Consider the following 19,385-nt stretch of genomic DNA (forward strand, 5'->3'; position numbering starts at 1 on the left):
CCACCGTTTGCCTTGATGACAGCTCTGCACACTTGTTATTCTCTCAACCAGCTTCATGAGGTAGACACCTGGAATGCATTTCAATTAACCGGTGTGCCTTGTTCAAAGTGAATTTGGGGAATTTCTTTCCTTCTTAATGTGTTTGAGCCAATCAGTTGCATTGTGGCAAGGTAGGAGTGGTATTCAGAATATAGTCCTATTTGGTAAAATACCAAGTCCATATTACGGTAATAACAGTTCAAATAAGCAAAGAGAAACAACTACTTGAAGACATGAAGGTCAGTCAATGCGGAAAATTTCAAGAACTTTTAAAAGTTTCTTCAAGCACAGTCGCAAAAACCATCCAGCGCTATGATGAAACAGGCTTTCATGCGGACCGCAACAGGAAAGGAAGACCCAGAGTTACCTCTGCCGCAGAGGATAATTTCATTAGTAGGTACCAGCCCCAGAAATTGCAGCCCAAATAAATGCTTCAGAGTTCAAGTAACAGACATCTCAACATCAACTGTTCAGAGAGGACTGCGTGAATCAGGCCTTCATGGTCAAATTGCTGCAAAGAAACCACTACTAAAGGACATCAATAAGATGAAGAGACTTGCTTGGGCAAGGAAACACGACCAATGGACATTAAACTGGTGGAAATCTGTCCTTGGTCTGATGACTCCAAATTAGAGATTTTTGGTTCCAACCGCCATGTCTTTGTGAGACACAGAGTAGGTGAACGGATGATCTCCACATGTGTAGTTCCCACCGTGAAGCATGGAGGAGGTGGTGTGATGGTGCTTTGCTGGTAACACTGTCAATGATTTATTTAGAATTCAAGGCACAATTAACCAGCATGGCTACCACAGCATTCTGTAGCGAAATACCATCCCTTCTGGTTTGTGCTTAGTGGGACTATCATTTGTTTTTCAACAGGACAATGACCCAAAACACACCTCCAGGCTGTTTAAGAGCTATTTGACCAAGAAGGAGAGTGATGGAGTGCTGCATCAGATGACCTGGCCTCCACAATCACCCGACCTCAGCACAATTGAGATGGTTTGGGATGAGTTGGACCGTAGAGTGAAGGAAAAGCAGCCAACATGTGCTTAGCATATGTGGGAACTCCTTCAAGATTGTTGGAAAAGCATTCCAGGTGAAGCTGGTTGAGAGAATACCAAGACTGTGCAAAGCTGTTATCAAAAGGCAGAGGGTGACTACTTTGAAGAATCTAAAATATATTTGGATTTGTTTAACACTTTTTTGGTTACTACATGAATCCATATGTGTTATTTCATAGTTGATGTCTTTACTATTATTCTACAATGTATAAAATAGTAAAAATAAAGAAAAACCCTTGAATGAGTAGGTGTGTCCAAACTTTTGACTGGTGCTGTATAATTTGAGAGACAAAATGACCATGCGGCGCAGATCACTGTTCGATTTGAGAAGGGCGCTCCTCTACCCCACTTTTGCCCGTGCATGTCATGGGCCATAGCCCTGGTGCACTTAACCGAACTCCCTCAATATCAAGGACTAGTAAATATGTTTATTTTTTAATACATTTGCAAAAATGTTTAAAAAACGGTTTTCACCTTGGCATTATGAGGTATTGTGTGTAGATTAATGAGGGAAAAACATTTATTTAATCCATTTTAGAATAAAGCTGTAACAAAATTTGGAAAAGGGGAAGGGGTCTGAATACTTTCTGAACGCACTGTATATATATTTTTTTTAATCCATTGTTGGACATAAAAGACTGTAAAAACACCAGGAAATCAGCTCCAAGTGATATACATTTTGGAAATCCGTTCCCATCGTATAGAAATGTAAGCAAGATTTGAAAATATTATGTTTCAGTCAAATATTATCCGTTTGGGCTTCATATGGTCAATTTGCCGTCTGCAGTTGATGATCCCTGGGCTCTAGTTTACTAAATAGGAAAGGCCTAGAGGTCACTACCTGGGAAGGGCTAGGCTAAGTAACTAGGAAGGGCTAGGCTAAGTAACTAGGAAGGGCTAGGCTAAGTAACTAGGAAGGGCTAGGCTAAGTAACTAGGAAGGGCTAGGCTAAGTAACTAGGAAGGGCTAGGCTAAGTAACTAGGAAGGGCTAGGCTAAGTAACTAGGAAGGGCTAGGCTAAGTAACTAGGAAGGGCTAGGCTAAGTAACTAGGAAGGGCTAGGCTAAGTAACTAGGAAGGGCTAGGCTAAGTAACTAGGAAGGGCTAGAGGTTGGTTGATTGATTGATTGATTTTGGCAGACATGGGTTCAAACAGTATTTATTTTCTTTTAAAATATTTCAGCTGCCCTCGATTGAGCTTCCCTGGCACAATGGCGCCAACTGAAAAGTCTCAAAAGTGCATACCCCGCCCACTTGGTACTCAGAGCATGCTCAATGAAACGCTCCAAGAAAGCAAATATTATTTGAACAAGTCTGGATTTTGGAACAGGGCTCATGAATGTGTTCTCCAAGGGGCTCACCGTAGTCTCGGAGGAGGGCCTGGGTGGGCCTCTCTCTGTCTGGGGTGGTGGCTTCAGAGCTGCCCCCGCTGGTGTTGCTGATGCCACTGTTGTTCCTGCTGTGGCTCTTGGCCAGTGCATTGCTGCCATCCACAATGCCCTGTTGGGGTGGCATTGTCACAGTCTGCTCAGATCATTAAAGGGATATCTACTCAAAAACAACAGATTTTAGTATTTTGTTCATTAGTCTACATAAAACATCTTTGTGGACTAATGAACAAAATACAGTAAAGTGGAGTAAAATATCCTTTAAACACAACATTTATGGTGACTTCTTGCCAGGTTTCTAACCTCTTTCCTGGTTAAATAAAAGGTTACATATTTGTTTTACAGATCTCTCTTAGCTACACGTTTTGTTCAGTTTATTTTCTTTTTGGTTGAGTGAGCGTTTCTACAGCGTGGAGAACAAAAGCATTGGTCTCACCACCTCTGCTTGGGCACCAGTGGACTCCAGGAGAGCAGAGTCTTGGACAATGTTGAGCATCGCACCTGTACAGAGAAAAGGCTCTTCATTATTATATTCATTCCAGGGTGATTCTGCACTACGTAAAAGAGATACAGTGGGGAAAAAAGTATTTAGTCAGCCACCAATTGTGCAAGTTCTCCCACTTAAAAAGATGATAGGTCTGTAATTGTCATCATAGGTACACTTCAACTACGACAGACAGAATGAGAAGAAAAAAAATCCAGAAAATCACATTGTAGGATTTTTTATGAATTTATTTGCAAATTATGGTGGAAAATAAGTATTTGGTCACCTACAAACAAGCAACATTTCTGGCTCTCACAGACCTGTAACTTCTTCATTAAGAGGCTCCTCTGTCCTTCACTCGTTACCTGTATTAATGGCACCTGTTTGAACTTGTTATCAGTATAAAAGACACCTGTCCACAACCTCATACAGTCACACTCCAAACTCCACTATGGCCAAAACCAAAGAGCTGTCAAAGGACACCAGAAACAAAATTGTAGATCTGCACCAGGCTGGGAAGACTGAATCTGCAATAGGTAAGAAGCTTGGTTTGAATAAATCAACTGTGGGAGCAATTATTAGGAAATGGAAGACATACAAGACCACTGATAATCTCCCTCGATCTGGGGCTCCACGCAAGATCTCACCCCGTGGGGTCAAAATGATCACAAGAACGGTGAGCAAAAATCCCAGAACCACATGGGGTGACCTAGTGAATGACCTGCAGAGAGCTGGGACCAAAGTAACAAAGCCTACCATCAGTAACACACTACGCCGCCAGGGACTCAAATCCTGCAGTGCCAGACGTGTCCCCCTGCTTAAGCAAGTACATGTCCAGGCCCGTCTGAAGTTTGCTAGAGAGCATTTGGATGATCCAGAAGAAGATTGGGAGAATGTCATATGGTCAGATCTCAACCCCATAGAAAATCTTTGGAGGGAGTTGAAAGTCTGTGTTGCCCAGCAACAGCCCCAAAACATCACTGCTCTACAGGAGATCTGCATGGAGGAATGGGCCAAAATACCAGAAACAGTGTGTGAAAACCTTGTGAAGACTTACAGAAAACGTTTGACCTCTGTCATTGCCAACAAAGGGTACATAACAAAGTATTGAGATACACTTTTGTTATTGACCAAATACTTATTTTCCACCATAATTTGCAAATAAATTCATAAAAAATCCTACAATGTGATTTTCTGGATTTCTTTTCCTCATTTTGTCTGTCATAGTTGAAGTGTAACTATGATGAAAATTACAGGCCCCTCTCATGTTTTTAAGTGGGATAACATGCACAATTGGTGGCTGACTAAATACTTTTTTTTGCCCCACTGTAACTGTTTTGGCAGGTTGAAGGTACAAACACTTCCCATGTTAGAACACACAAACACACCAAAGCACGCCTCCAAGACACAAATCTGGTTCTCAGTCGCATTTCCTAATGAGGAGGATTAAAACCGCAACTAAATCAGTAGTCGACCTTTATTTTTTTAAATGAACCTTTATTTAACTAAACAAGTCAGTTAAGAACAAATTCTTATTTACAATGATGGCCTACCCCGGCCAAACCCAAACCTCGGATGACACTGGTCCAATTGTGCGCCAACCTATGGGACTCCCAATTACGGCCGGTTGTGATACAGCCTGGAATCGAACCAGGGTCTGTAGTGACGCCTCAAGCACCGAGATGCAGTGCCTTAGACTGCTGCCTTTATTATTAAATAATAATACATTCAATTTTATAACACACCTTCCATTGTAAAACAACCAAAGGTCAAATGAAAAAAAAAATGGGTAGAGAAAGTGAAGATGAACTAACCCAGGATCATCTGTGTGTTGGTGGGGTCCGTCTCCGTCTGGAGCGCTCCTATTAGGATGTTGACCAATCGCAGCTTGAGAGAGACGAAGGAGACAGCCTTGTCGTGCAGAGAGTTGTCGTCATTGCTAAACTTGCCCTCCAAGAGCACCTGGAACATACAAATTATACATGTGGTTGACTTTGCACTTAGACAACTGTCAAGAACTACAGGGCATTGCAACTGTTCACTAAAACAGACAGTTCAACAGAAATTCAGTACAACACAAAACATTGAAATAAGTCCAAATCACCATCCATCGATTGTAACTATATGTAAACTATAAGATCCATCCATACCATGTCCACATTTTATTTGGTGCTAATTTGTTCTATTCATTCAGGGGATAAGGCATATTAGCTGTGTCTACACAACTAATGGTGTGGGACTTCTTGAGCATCTTGAAGACGTTTGAAAACATCTGACAAACGTTGGTTTTAGACTGATGTTCCTTTCATGACAAGTGAGTGTAACAGGTTTACCTCTGACTTGACATTGCCAAAGTGGTGTGGCAGAGGCAGCATGGACATCAGGATGTTGATGGAGGCTCTCCTCAGGTCTGTGGGGTTCACATAGGTCTTAAACTTTGACAGCTCTCTGGAGAGGGGAAAGAACAATTTCATTTAATTCAAATGAAACATTCAAAGCAGTAAGGCTCCGTTCAATGTTGGTCACTTTAGTTAACTTCTTTTAAATATTTGTTATTGGAGTTACACTTAACTCAAATGATAAATATTAAAAAGGAGACAGCAGTCAGATACCCTATTTAACCAACAATCAATTGTCCACTGATAAGACTCGTCAAACAATTTCATACACTGACATTTGAGTTTTTTTCATGCGTATACAGTGAGTTTTGTTAAATGTGTGACTGTTAAATGTGTGACACTAACAGACAAACTTCACCCAAAGAACTAAGAACCAATTTCTGTCAACATTGCACTCCGTATGCATGCAGATGTCCTTAACACAGACCGTTTGACTAATTGTCTATCAAACATCATAAGACTAATTAGGCAAAGTACATTTCCTGAGGAAAATGCTTCAGCTGCATAAAGCTGTAAAAGCAACATTAGCACAGGAGAGTTTAGAACAACGAGATGTAGGGGGAATAACAATAGCAGCTATTCTTTCAGCAAGCAAACGTAAAAGCTGGAATGCGCATTTAGAGAAACACCGCCACTGTTCAACCCCAGCACATTTGTTATTGTTTATAATACATACTTTACTGTTCTATCATGTGTGCAATGATTTCCAAGGGGGAAAAAACCTTGTTAGCTGTTCGAGATAATTTCTTGGTTTGTTTTTGTAATATTGGCAGCTTTAATATAGATGTAGCATTAGTCACCGGTCAGGGAGGATGTTCTCCAGAGCAGAAATGAAGTAGGGGACCACCACGTTGATGCCCTTCAGGTCAGAGCAGAAGAGGGCTGAAGAGTTGAGGATGATGCTGGCCAGGACCGGTCGGCAGATGTAGTCAGAGATCTGAAGGCCCTGAATCAGAACCATGTAGAACCTGGGGGGGGGGGACAGAAGGGTTTAGTCGGAGTAGAGCTTTTTAGACAGACCTACAGTATGATGAACAGCCACATGACTCTGGTCCTGGGGACACAAAGGGGTGCATATTCTTGTTTTGCCCCAAATCAAGTTGATGAATTTAATCATGTGTTAAAGCTAGGGCAGAAACTACAATGTGCACCCTTTTAGGACCAGGATTTGGAAACACTACGTAAAACACGTGGGTACCTGGACAGGTAAACGGGGAGGATCTCCTCGCCGGTCTTCTTGCTGCAGAAGATCCTGCAGAGGGTTCCACAGGCCTCGGCCCGGCCCGACTCATAGTTGTCGGGGAACTCGTTGGCATCGAACATGGGGTTGGACACCATGGTGTCTGTGGACATCAGGGATCCCTGCCTCCTCGGCTCCACGCCTGCCTGAGTGGCCAGGGCTGGGAATGGGGGGTAGAGGAGAGAGGAAGGGGGTAGAGGAGAGAGAGAAAAAAACAAAATAATGGGGAATGGTAAAGGATAGAAAAGTGAGAGAAAGTGGAGGGATAGAGAAATTAGGTGGAATTAGAAAGAGGAGAGTGAGAGAGGACAGAGAAGATGTGTTAGGTCAAAAGCAGACGCCAAAGTAGCTGCTTTAAAATGTAAAATACATTTCAAAAGGCAGGGGTCATTCTCCAAAGACAGAGATTTGATTGAAATTGAAAACCTTGGGCAGGCCTCCTAAGCGATTTTACAGGACGCCTCGGTCCAAACTGTGTAAAAAAAACAAATATCTATAAATACATTTCCGGGAAGGAAAAATTCAGTGTAAACTTAAAAACGACAATAAACTCTCAAATTCAGCTACGCTGACGGCCTGACTGCGCCCATTGCCCCACCAACACAACCTAAGCCCCTTTTTCATCCAGAAAACCCCTGAAAGATCAAAGACATCAGTGAGCTGAGAAAACCCCTGAAAGATGCCTCTAAGATCTCGATGAGCTGAGAAATGTTTTCAAACGTTGTGCTAATGGAATGGTACAGAGGATATTTACTATAAAGTCCATTTTTACTTACTTTAAATCAAATCAAATTTATTTATACAGCCCTTCTACATTAGCTGATATATCAAAGTGCTGTACAGAAACCCAGCCAAAAACCCCAAACAGCAAGCAATGCAGGTGTAGAAGCACGGTGGCTATGAAAAACTACCTAGGAAGAAACCTAGAGAGGAACCAGGCTATGAGGGTTGGACAGTCCTCTTCTGGCTGTGCCGGGTGGAGATTTATCCTGACTGTAGAGCTTTCATTTTAAAGGCACTCTATAAAAAGTGCTATGGGCCCTGATCAAAAGTAGTGCACTACAGTCGGAAGTTTACATACACTTAGGTTGGAGTCATTAAAACTCTGTTTTAAACCACTCCACAAATTTCTTGTTAACAAACTATAGTTTTGGCAAGTCAGTTAGGACATCTACTTTGTGTATGACATAAGTAATTTTTCCAACGATTGTTTACAGACAGATTATGTCACTTATAATTCACTGTATCACAATTCCAGTGGGTCAGAAGTTTACATACACTAAGTTGACTGTGCCTTTAAACAGCTTGGAAAATCATAAGAAATCAGACAAGACCTCAGAAAAAACATTGTAGACCTCCACAAGTCTGGTTCATCCTTGCGAGCAATTTCCAAACGCCTGGAGGTACCACGTTAATCTGTACAAACAATAGTACGCAAGTATTAACACCATGGGACCACGCAGCTGTCATACTGCTCAGGAATGAGACGCGTTCTGTCCCCAGGAGATTCACGTACTTTGGTGCGAAAGGTGCAAATCAATCCTAGAACAACAACAAAGGACCTTGTGAAGATGCTTGAGGAAACAGGTACAAAAGTATCTATATATATATATATATAATATAAACGAGTCATATATCAACATAACCTGAAAGGCCGCTCAGCAAGGAAGAAGCCACTGCTCCAAAACCGCCATAAAAAAGCCAGACTATGGTTTGCACATGGGGACAAAGATCCTACTTTTAGGAGAAATGTCCTCTGGTCTGATGAAACAAAAATAGAACTGTTTGGTCATAATGACCATCATTATGTTTGGAGGAAAAAGGGGGAGGCTTGCAAACCGAAGAACACCATCCTAACCATGAAGCACGGGGGTGGCAGCATCATGTTGTGGGGGTGCTTTGCTGCAGGAGGGACTGGTGCACTTAATAAAATAGATGGCATCAGGAGGAAGGAAATGAAAAAGTGTGAGCAAGGAGGCCTACAAACCTGACTCAGTTACACCAGCTCTGTCAGGAGGAATGGGCCAACATTCACTGAACTTATTGTGGGAAGCTTGTGGAAAGCTACTCGAAACGTTTGACCCAAGTTAATCAATTTAAAGGCAATGTAAACTTCTGACCCACTGGGAATGTGATGAAAGAAATAAAAGCTGAAATAAATCACTACTATTATTCTAAATATATATTTTATATTTAAAGTAATCACCACTTGCCTTGACAGGCCGGTTGGCCATTTGATTAATTGTTCAGGAGTCTTATAGCGTCATGGTAGAAGCTGTTAAGGAGCCCCTTGGACCTAGACTTGGGACTCCGGTACCGCTTGCCGTGCAGTAGCAGAGAGAACAGTCTATGACTTGGGTGACTGGAGTCTCTGACAATTTTTTGGGTCTTCCTCTTACACGGCTGGTACTTCGATCGTGGATGACAGGAAGCTTGGCCCCAGTGGGCCGTACGCACTACCCTCTCTAGCGCCTTATGGTCGGATGCCGAGCAGTTGCCATACCAGCCAGTGTAGCAGCCGGTCAGGATGCTCTCGATGGTGCAGCTGTACTTTTTGATGATCTGAGGACCCAAACTAAATATTTTCAGTCTCCTGAGGGGGAAAAGGTGTTGTCGTGCCCTTTACGACTGTCTTGGTGTGTTTGGACCATGATAGTTTGTTGGTGATGGACACTAAAGAACTTGTAACTCTCAACACGATCCACTACAGCCCCGTCTATGTTAAATGGGGGCCTGTTCGGCCTACTTTTTTTCTGTAGTCCACAATCATTTCATTTGTCTTGAGAACACTGAGGGATAGGTTGTGGTCCTGGCACCCTATAGGTTGTCTCATCATTGGCGGTGATCAGGCCTACCACCGTTGTGTCGTCAGCAAACTTGATGGTGTCGGAGTCATGTTAGGCCACGCAGTCGTGGGTGAACAGGAAATACAGAAGGGAACTAAGCACGTGCCCGAGGGAACCTGGTGTTGAGGATTAGCGAGGCAGATGTGTTGTTGCCTACCCTTACCACCTGGGGGCGGCCCGTCAGGAAGTCCAGGATTCAGTTGCAGAGGGAAGCGTTTAATCCCAGGGTCCTTAGCTTAGTGATGAGCTTTGAGGACACTATGGTGTTGAACGCAGAGCTGTAAGCAATGACCAGCATTCTCACATAGGTGAGAATGGCCAGGCGGAAAACGGCAGTGTGGAGTGCAATTGAGATTGCGTCATCTGTGGATCTGTTGGGGTGGTATGCAAATTGGAGTGGGTCTAGGATGATGACGTTGATGTGAGGCATGACCAGCCTTTCAAAGCACTTCATGGCTACCGACGTGAGTGCTAAGGGGCGGTAGTCATTTAGGCAGGTTACCATCGCATTCTTGGTCACAGGGACTATGGTGGTCTGCTTGAAACGTGGGTATTACAGATTCGGTCAGGGAGACATTGAAAATGTCAGTGAAGACACTTGTCAGTTGGTCCGCGCATGCCCCGAGTACATGCCCTGGTAATCCGTCTGGCCCTGTAGCCTTGAGAATATTGACCTGTTTAAAAGGTCTTGCTCACATCAGCTACTGAGAGCGTGATCAGTCGTCTGGAACAGCTGGTGCTCTCATGCATGCTTCAGTGTTGCTTGCCTCGAAGCGAGCATAAAAGGTATTTAACTTGTCTGGTAGGCTCGCGTCACTGGGCAGCTCGCGGCAGGGTTTCCCTTTGTAGTCCGTAATAGTTTGCAAGCCCTGCCACATCCGACGGCATCAGAGCCAGTGTAGTAGGAATTGTTCTAGGTATTATATTTCTATGATAATGTTTCTCAACATCCCTGGGCTGTTTTTTTACAGCTAAATAAGAGGAGACGATAAAGGAGAGCGGAAGCAAGTTTAGACTATTGAGACGCAAACAATACAAGTCAAACCAGTTTTTGACACTTAACATCCGACCCTGACCTTACCAGTCAAGCTGTTGTCTCGGCTCAGGCCAGTGTGGAGCTTGCAGTGCACCAGCGCAGCGTCAAACAGCCACTGGCCAAACAGATTGAGGATACTGTTGACCTTGGGCCTGGTGGGGGCGGGCAGCGGCCGGGGCTCAGAGCTGGTCAGGTTGGGGCTGGACAAGGGAGAGGTGGAGGACGGCTGGTAGGACACTTTGGGTTGGTGCGTCATGCTCGCCTGGATGGGTAGGAGGGTAGGGGATAACCAGGAATGAATTAACTGTCAAATGGGCATAGTAAGAATATGAATATTCAGGGACATTAATATTTATTCCTATGATTATCTGAGGTTTATTTGGCAAAGGGATGCTATATTTCTCCCATTTTACTCTGATACAAATGGGCCATCTGAGGAAAAAACAACTCTGGTGTAGGAACTTACTGTGGAGGTTTTACTGGCCGTTTTGATGACCCCCGTGGGTTTGTTGCGGCGGCTGTGAGGGGGCGTGGTGTTGGTGGAGGTGGGAGGCGGCGGTACGCTCAGTCTGTTGACAGGGGTGGGTGGGGCACTGTCCGACCGGGGGCGGGAGATACCTGAGGGAGAAAGAGAGCGGAGGACATCAGAGGACATTCTGGTGTTTCAGGTGAAAACAGCGAGGACCAATGGAGTCCCATTTCCCCTCCACCCATATTTTGGTTACAAGCGCCACTCGGATCAGGGAGGATGTTAGTCAACATTGGCAGCTCATCATCTTTGAGGTTCACCCTTCCTCCACAAGAGAAAAGGATACCAGATCAAAATGCACAAGCCATGTGATGTGGATATGTCTTCTTTGCAGGGGGATACTCACCACAGATAAGGAACAATTAACAAAAAATACATAGAAATAAGTGTACACATATTTTAAGAGAAAACCCCACACCACAATAGATCTAGCAAGTTTCCCAATGTCACATTTTAGCTTCATAGCCTTGGGGCGGCTAAACGGACAATTTTGATTGACAACACTACTTATTCAGATGCTTGGCTCAGTCTGTCAAAACAGATACATACATGCATGCATATACTTACTGTCCACACTGACACAGTAAACTCAGGCATTGATTGGGTGAGTGCTTCACATTACCACATGGATCAGACCCTCTAAACCTATTCCTGCAATTTTCAGTGAAGCCCCAAACAATTTATAGGTAAACTGGGTTTCTGTATAGCACTTTGTGACATCTGCTGATGTAAAAAAGGCTTTATAAATATATTTGATTGATTGGCATCTTTCACAGAATTCAGTGTTGATGATGCAACATGGTGCACTAAACTGCTGCAGATGCTAATTGGACTGTATGGTCCGTTTAGTGGGTTTGCTAGCTAAGCTAACAAGGATGTTTAAAAAAAAAAAAACAAGTCTTGAAGCAACTTGCCATGGTGATGCTGCCACACACACACACTACACAATGTCTTTCCAAACAGGCCATGGAAGAGGACAACCCTTTTCCCAACCAATTATCTCGATTATAAGTTTCAATGTTGATCAAATCTATTTTGTGGTTGATAAGGAACGATACGAGCAGGTTTGATTGAAACAGTCATACCTTGCTATATCATCCATTATGCAATTCTACTGACAGAATCATGAAAAGCTGCTTCAATTCAAGTGTTACTAAAATACTACAATAATAGTCAAAGCGAGGGTTATTACTAATAGGCCAATGCTGCAAATTGTGTAAGCTTTTCTACTACTAGCCTATATAGAAAGGCCCAAAATACAGGGGTAGGGAAGTGAGGTTTTCCAGATTGAGACAGTTTGTTACTGCTGTCCTGAAAGTGATTATGGATTCAATTGTTTGACACAGCAGCTTAAAAAGGGCATTTCCACCACTTTTCAACCTCTTAATTATCATCTCCAGCACCAAACCAGTGTTGACATGTGATACCAGCACATTTCTAAGTGATTAAAAAGATATGGTCCTAAAAAACAAGGTTCTCTGTGACATCACAGTGTGATGTAAAAGAATTGTGATTTTCAAAACCGGCAACAAGTTTCTAGTCCAAGGGAGGGTGTTTTTTTGCTCTCCACATCACTGCAAATCTAATAGATTTACTGTGAAAAATCACAGTTTAAAATGTTTAAACTTTTTATGATGTCCTCAGTTAGAACTTTTCATAACTTTATATTAGTTTCTACAGAAGCGCAGTTTTCACATATGTTGACACTAGTATTGAGCTGGAGATAATGAAACGTTTAAGTGGTGGCGTTGCCCTTTAAGTGCATGCACCAGCTACTTTCACCACACAAATCAGCTTTTTGCCAACCCCAGCAAATCCATCAAAACGTATTCAGCTCCCTTTATGATTGTTTGGGAGCAGACAACTACAGAGTACCATAGGAGGGAATGGAATGAAGCCTTTCTCGGAAATTGTTCCTAGACACGGCGGCACCTGAGGGAAAGAAAGTGGTCAAAGTACAGCCTGGAATATCAGAATGCCGACCAACCAACCATGACAACATTCACCTGTTCTTTTTGGCAAGTGGACACGGCCATCGATCGAAATGAAGAATCAAAAACAGCTTTGGCAGTTTCTTATTCTGAAACAGTGAATGTTTTTTTCCTTCATAGATGTCTACGAGTATGTTGTTTTTCATGACGGGAAGTGTGGCACCTTTTTGTCTTATGCCCAAACACCGTTATAGGAAATCCTGTTTGTTATGTAAATAGACCCTTGTGCAATGTTAATGATTGGATTTGATTGGGTTAGTTCCGGTTTAGTAGTGTACCTAGAGAGGGAAGTCTGTCACGTATATTGCTCCTAGGAGAAACTGTCACTCCTGACGGGGAGAGAGACACTAGTGCTGTTTCTGGGGAAGAAGAAGAAACTAGAACAATATTTTTTTTTAAAGAACAGGAAAATGACAAAAAAGCTGAAACACAAAATGTAGGTTTAGTTTTTGGGCCAAATTATCGCTCAACGAGTTATAGTAGGTATTTATTAAAGACATTCTGTGTTTGTGTACTGTAACACAATTGTCCACATAGCTAATAAATGGTCTGTGATTTTCAAAATGAGCGTCTACTACTATTAACCAAAAGATACATTTGAAGTGGTGTTGCAAGCTAGAAACAATGTATGTGCTCCAGTTTCTTTAAACATGGAGATGTCAAGAGATTTAGGGAAGTATATACCCTGTTTAAACATGGGGATGTCAAGAGATTTAGGGAAGTATATACCCTGCGTGACAGTGCTGCGATAAAGTATAGGGCCAAAATGCAGAGGTCTGCATGATTTCAGAAGTACAAACATGGTTGAAGTCTAAGACTGTTGGGAGGTGTAGACCAGGGCAGTCCAACCATGTTCCTGGAGAGTTACCCTCCTGGTAAGGGTTGGAATGAAAACCTACAGGACGGTAGCTCTCCAGGAACAGGGTTGGAGAGCCCTGGTGTAGCACAATGGGCACAAGGCAGTAGAGAAATGAAAGGAGAAAATTACAATAAAAAGCTATTTTCAATTGAAAATGGCTGGTTCTTGTAGAAAAGCCAGTAAAAAAAGATAGGACAAGGTGGTGGGTCAACCCATTTACAAAACCCTTTAGTCGTTGCTGGTCATAAAATCAAGGTGTTACTAAGTCAAATGACATCTTTCCATGATCAACGTCAACAAAATCAGAGCCCTTCCACCCTTCATTTGAATGACAAAGACGCAGTTTATTAAGTACCATAAGAGGGCAGTTTCTCTCGAATCTCTCTCTTTGCGACCCCGACACCTAGAGGGGAGGAAATATGTACATGATCTCTTGGTTAGAAGTGCTCCAGCAATAACACGACAACTTGATCTAAAGGGTTTGGATCGGTGGAAGAAATATAGCAAAATCTCCAGCTAGCCTGCAAGCGAACAAGTTGGAACTACTATCACACCTATACAATTTTTAAGGACCCATATTCAGAAATCGTCTCGGAGTAAGGAATGCTGATCTGGAAACAGGTCGATGTCATCTTATTATGATATATAAGGGAAAACCTGATCCTAGATCAGCACTCCTACTCTGAGACGCTTTGTGAATATGGGCCCAGATCTACAGTACATTAATTGCCAAAGTCAAATGTAACAGTATGAAGAAAAAGCACCGCTAAGGTGAGATGAGGTAGTCTTACCCAGGAAGGCATCCACCAGGCAACTGACCCCCTCATGGCCCTGAAAAAGATCTGGGGCAGCTGCTTGAGGCAGGGGTGATGCTGGATCACCTCCTGGGGCACGCCGGTCACCCCCAGCAGCTGCTCCTGGAATTTTGGCGTGGAGCTGACCGTCAAAGGGCTGCTGAGGTCCACCGGGTTACTGCAAGAGAAGGAGCAGGAGGGGGGACTTTTAACGTTGGGGTGCAAAAATGGGTCCTGAGCATGTTATTTCTCTCCACAACCCAGCCACGAGAGCGTAACAGTTAAATTGATGTAGCCTAATAGATTATTCACTACAATATTTTCCCAGATCAATTTCTTAGATCATCTAGGGGTGCAGTCTAAAATCATTTTCTTGTACCTTTGGATAAAAATAAAAATAAAATAAAGTGTGAGGTCCATCCAGTATGATCAGGTAATAATTTGTTAATCTTATCATTGACTTTCATTTTTTTATAGGTACTTTCTTAAAACTACATTGTTGGTTAGAGCCTGTAAATAAGCATTTCACTGTAAGGTATCTACACCTGTTGTATTCAGCACATGTGACATAAAATGTGATGTTTGACGTTCTTCACCAAAAGAGAACAAACAGTGTGATCCGTCTCAGATGATAATCTATATTTTATTATAGTAAAATGAGGTCATCGGGGAGTATTTATACTGAATCCAGTTCAGGTGTAACAGTAGTCACTCCCATTCTGTGATACAGACCCAGAGAGCTAGCTGTGTGGAACTCACCTCAGCATGTGCAGAAAGCGGAACCAGGTCTGAGCCACACAGTCGTTGTCCATCTCAATAGGGATGAGGTTGGCGTCCTCCTCTAGGACTTTGAACGGAGGGAAGGACGGACCGTAGGTGAACCGTAACAGTCTGTACCAAAACAGAACAGTTACGTTACACATTTACACCTTCCATTTCTTATCTGAACATTAACAAACATTTAATATCTAGAATTGACTGCTGAGAGAAAATGACTCCTGCCTGTAATCCAACTAATTTGTCCTACCTGAACTTGAGCACTCACATTTGTTTCAAAACGTTACGTCCTACTGAACGGGACCCATATGTGTTTGAGCGCTGCGCTTAAACAAAAGCCTGCAAACACAGGGTTTGGCTACCTGGAAGTGAGAGCAGCGATGACCTTGCTCCACTGCTCCACCACGGGCGGGTGGTGCCTCCAGTTGGCCAGCATCTCCCTGGCCGTCTTCCAGTAGGGCGGTGTGGGGAAGCAACGTGTGCAGGCCATGAACCACACCTCAAACAGAACGCTGATCAGCTTCTCAGCCAGCTTCTCCGCAATCCCACCTGAGAGAGATGGGGGATGGGGACCAGGGGTTAGTAACTTTGAATAGGAAGAATGGGTGAATACTCATCATCCAAAATTTCTAGGTGTTCTGGGTGCATAAAATAGCATATGAGAAAGAACAACGCGTCTTCATTTGGAACTAAATAGTCATGTTAGCAACAAAGTCAAAATCAAATGTTGGTCAAAGCCAAAATCATTATGGGACAAATCCTAACATCTACCTATTAGTTATGCATTGATATCAATGGAAGACCAAGTAGAAATTTAACTTATTGGATTTGAGAAGTTCCTCATGACACTACGAAAAGTATCAAAGGCTGCTTTCACAAAGGCAGCCCTGTCCACTAATTGGTCTTCTGACCAATCAGATCAGATGTTGACGATAATTGGGCAAAAGATCAGAATTGTGCTGCCTGTGTATCTGTTCTGATGGACTGACCTCCAACAGTGGGCGGGGCTAGCAGAGTGTCATTGATGCGCAGCAGGAAGAGCAGCAACACCTCCCAGGTCTCGCGGGCCATGCCGCTGCCCGACTCCCTGGCCAGCTTCAACACTGCCGTCAGCACCTGTTGGCACAAGCGGAAGTGCATGGGGCTGTAGTGCTCCGGCCTGAGAGAGGAGGGAGGGAATAGTGTGAGTTAAAGACCACTTTTATAAAGAGAAGTCTGTAATAAACACTCAATTGACCATTCCCTCTTCCATACTCCCGTTCTCTCCAAGCCTTGCAGTTTGCTTTGATGAACTAATGGAGGGTATCGATCCCTATTTAAAATGACCATTTTGCATAAGCAATGTACTGCAACTTAGAGGTTGGAGCCTTAAGGTCAAGACGTTGTAATGTAGAACATTACATAAGATACCCCATAGTTAGCGGCTAGCTAGAGCGGAGACACACAGTTAGCGGCTAGCTAGAGCGGAGACACACAGTTAGCGGCTAGCTAGAGCGGAGACACACAGTTAGCGGCTAGCTAGAGCGGAGACACACAGTTAGCGGCTAGCTAGAGCGGAGACACACAGTTAGCGGCTAGCTAGAGCGGAGACACACAGTTAGCGGCTAGCTAGAGCGGAGACACACAGTTAGCGGCTAGCTAGAGCGGAGACACACAGTTAGCGGCTAGCTAGAGCGGAGACACACAGTTAGCGGCTAGCTAGAGCGGAGACACACAGTTAGCGGCTAGCTAGAGCGGAGACACACAGTTAGCGGCTAGCTAGAGCGGAGACACACAGTTAGCGGCTAGCTAGAGCGGAGACACACAGTTAGCGGCTAGCTAGAGCGGAGACACACAGTTAGCGGCTAGCTAGAGCGGAGACATACAGTTAGCGGCTAGCTAGAGCGGAGACATACAGTTAGCGGCTAGCTAGAGCGGAGACACACAGTTAGCGGCTAGCTAGAGCGGAGACACACAGCTAGAGTGGAGACACAGCTAGAGCGGAGACACACAGTTAGCGGCTAGCTAGAGCGGAGACACACAGCTAGAGTGGAGACACAGCTAGAGTGGAGACACAGCTAGAGTGGAGACAGCTACCCGCTAACTGTCTAGAGCGGAGACACACAGCTAGAATGGAGACACAGCTAGAGTGGAGACAGACAGTTAGCGGCTAGCTAGAGCGGAGACACACAGCTAGAGTGGAGACACACAGCTAGAATGGAGACAGACAGTTAGCGGCTAGCTAGAGTGGAGACACACAGCTAGAGTGGAGACAGACAGTTAGCGGGTAGCTAGAGCGGAGACACACAGCTAGAGTGGAGACAGACAGTTAGCGGGTAGCTAGAGCGGAGACACACAGCTAGAGTGGAGACAGACAGTTAGCGGGTAGCTAGAGCGGAGACACACAGCTAGAATGGAGACAGACAGTTAGCGGGTAGCTAGAGCGGAGACACACAGCTAGAATGGAGACAGCCAGTTAGCGGGTAGCTAGAGCGGAGACACACAGCTAGAATGGAGACAGACAGTTAGCGGGTAGCTAGAGCGGAGACACACAGCTAGAATGGAGACACAGCTAGAGTGGAGACAGACAGTTAGCGGGTAGCTAGAGCGTAGACACACAGCTAGAGTGGAGACACAGCTAGAGTGGAGACAGACAGTTAGCGGGTAGCTAGAGCGTAGACACACAGCTAGAGTGGAGACACAGCTAGAGTGGAGACACAGCTAGAGTGGAGACAGACAGTTAGCGGGTAGCTAGAGCGTAGACACACAGCTAGAGTGGAGACACAGCTAGAGCGTAGACACACAGCTAGAGTGGAGACACAGCTAGAGTGGAGACAGACAGTTAGCGGGTAGCTAGAGCGTAGACAGACAGTTAGCAGCTAAATAGAACGTAGACAACAGACACACAGCTTGTACCTGGGCATGAAGAGGTTGTAGAGGTGTTTGAGGATGGTCTGCACGTAGAGGTTGGGCTCCTTGACGATGGGCTGGGGGATGGAGTCGCGAGGAGTGATCAGCGCCATGATCCAGTCCGTGTAGACGTCCACGCACAGCTTGACCGTGTCCCCGTCCAGAGGCAGAGTCAGGCCGTAGCACAGCACCTCCATCGTCCACTTCACCTGTCAATCACAGAGAACTATGTTGTTAGAAAGAGGTGGATACACGGGGACAAGCTGGACAGTCAGATGTCAGTGATTGCTGAATACACGAGGACAGTCAGATGTCAGTGATTGCTGAATACACGGGGACAGTCAGATGTCAGTGATTGCTGAATACACGGGGACAGTCAGATGTCAGTGATTGCTGAATACACGGGGACAGTCAGATGTCAGTGATTGCTGAATACACGGGGACAGTCAGATGTCAGTGATTGCTGAATACACGGGGACCGTCAGATGTCAGTGATTGCTGAATACACGGGGACAGTCAGATGTCAGTGATTGCTGAATACACGGGGACCGTCAGATGTCAGTGATTGCTGAATACACGGGGACCGTCAGATGTCAGTGATTGCTGAATACACGGGGACCGTCAGATGTCAGTGATTGCTGAATACACGGGGACCGTCAGATGTCAGTGATTGCTGAATACACGGGGACCGTCAGATGTCAGTGATTGCTCAGTGATTGCTGATTGCTGAATACACGGGGACCGTCAGATGTCAGTGATTGCTGAATACACGGGGACCGTCAGATGTCAGTGATTGCTGAATACACGGGGACAGTCAGATGTCAGTGATTGCTGAATACACGGGGACAGTCAGATGTCAGTGATTGCTGAATACACGGGGACAGTCAGATGTCAGTGATTGCTGAATACACGGGGACAGTCAGATGTCAGTGATTGCTGAATACACGGGGACAGTCAGATGTCAGTGATTGCTGAATACACGGGGACAGTCAGATGTCAGTGATTGCTGAATACACGGGGACCGTCAGATGTCAGTGATTGCTGAATACA

The 19,385-nt window shown here is 44.4% G+C and overlaps 1 protein-coding gene across 1 annotated transcript in view; it reads right to left on the reverse strand.

The window, feature by feature from the left end:
* Positions 1 to 19,385, reverse strand: part of LOC115143994 (ral GTPase-activating protein subunit beta-like) — a 56,508-nt gene that overhangs the window by 26,454 nt on the left and 10,669 nt on the right. The window contains 17 exon segments of the mRNA XM_029684586.2: positions 2,465 to 2,603; positions 2,928 to 2,992; positions 4,790 to 4,937; positions 5,309 to 5,423; positions 6,175 to 6,342; positions 6,573 to 6,774; positions 10,542 to 10,758; positions 10,963 to 11,114; positions 12,901 to 12,957; positions 13,295 to 13,375; positions 14,231 to 14,278; positions 14,667 to 14,693; positions 14,696 to 14,847; positions 15,429 to 15,560; positions 15,809 to 15,995; positions 16,436 to 16,605; positions 18,342 to 18,544. Coding sequence (XP_029540446.2) covers positions 2,465 to 2,603; positions 2,928 to 2,992; positions 4,790 to 4,937; positions 5,309 to 5,423; positions 6,175 to 6,342; positions 6,573 to 6,774; positions 10,542 to 10,758; positions 10,963 to 11,114; positions 12,901 to 12,957; positions 13,295 to 13,375; positions 14,231 to 14,278; positions 14,667 to 14,693; positions 14,696 to 14,847; positions 15,429 to 15,560; positions 15,809 to 15,995; positions 16,436 to 16,605; positions 18,342 to 18,544 — 2,263 coding nt within the window.

The sequence above is a fragment of the Oncorhynchus nerka genome, linkage group LG2 (genome assembly GCF_034236695.1).
Source record: "Oncorhynchus nerka isolate Pitt River linkage group LG2, Oner_Uvic_2.0, whole genome shotgun sequence".
In the NCBI taxonomy this organism is placed as follows: Eukaryota; Metazoa; Chordata; class Actinopteri; order Salmoniformes; family Salmonidae; genus Oncorhynchus; species Oncorhynchus nerka.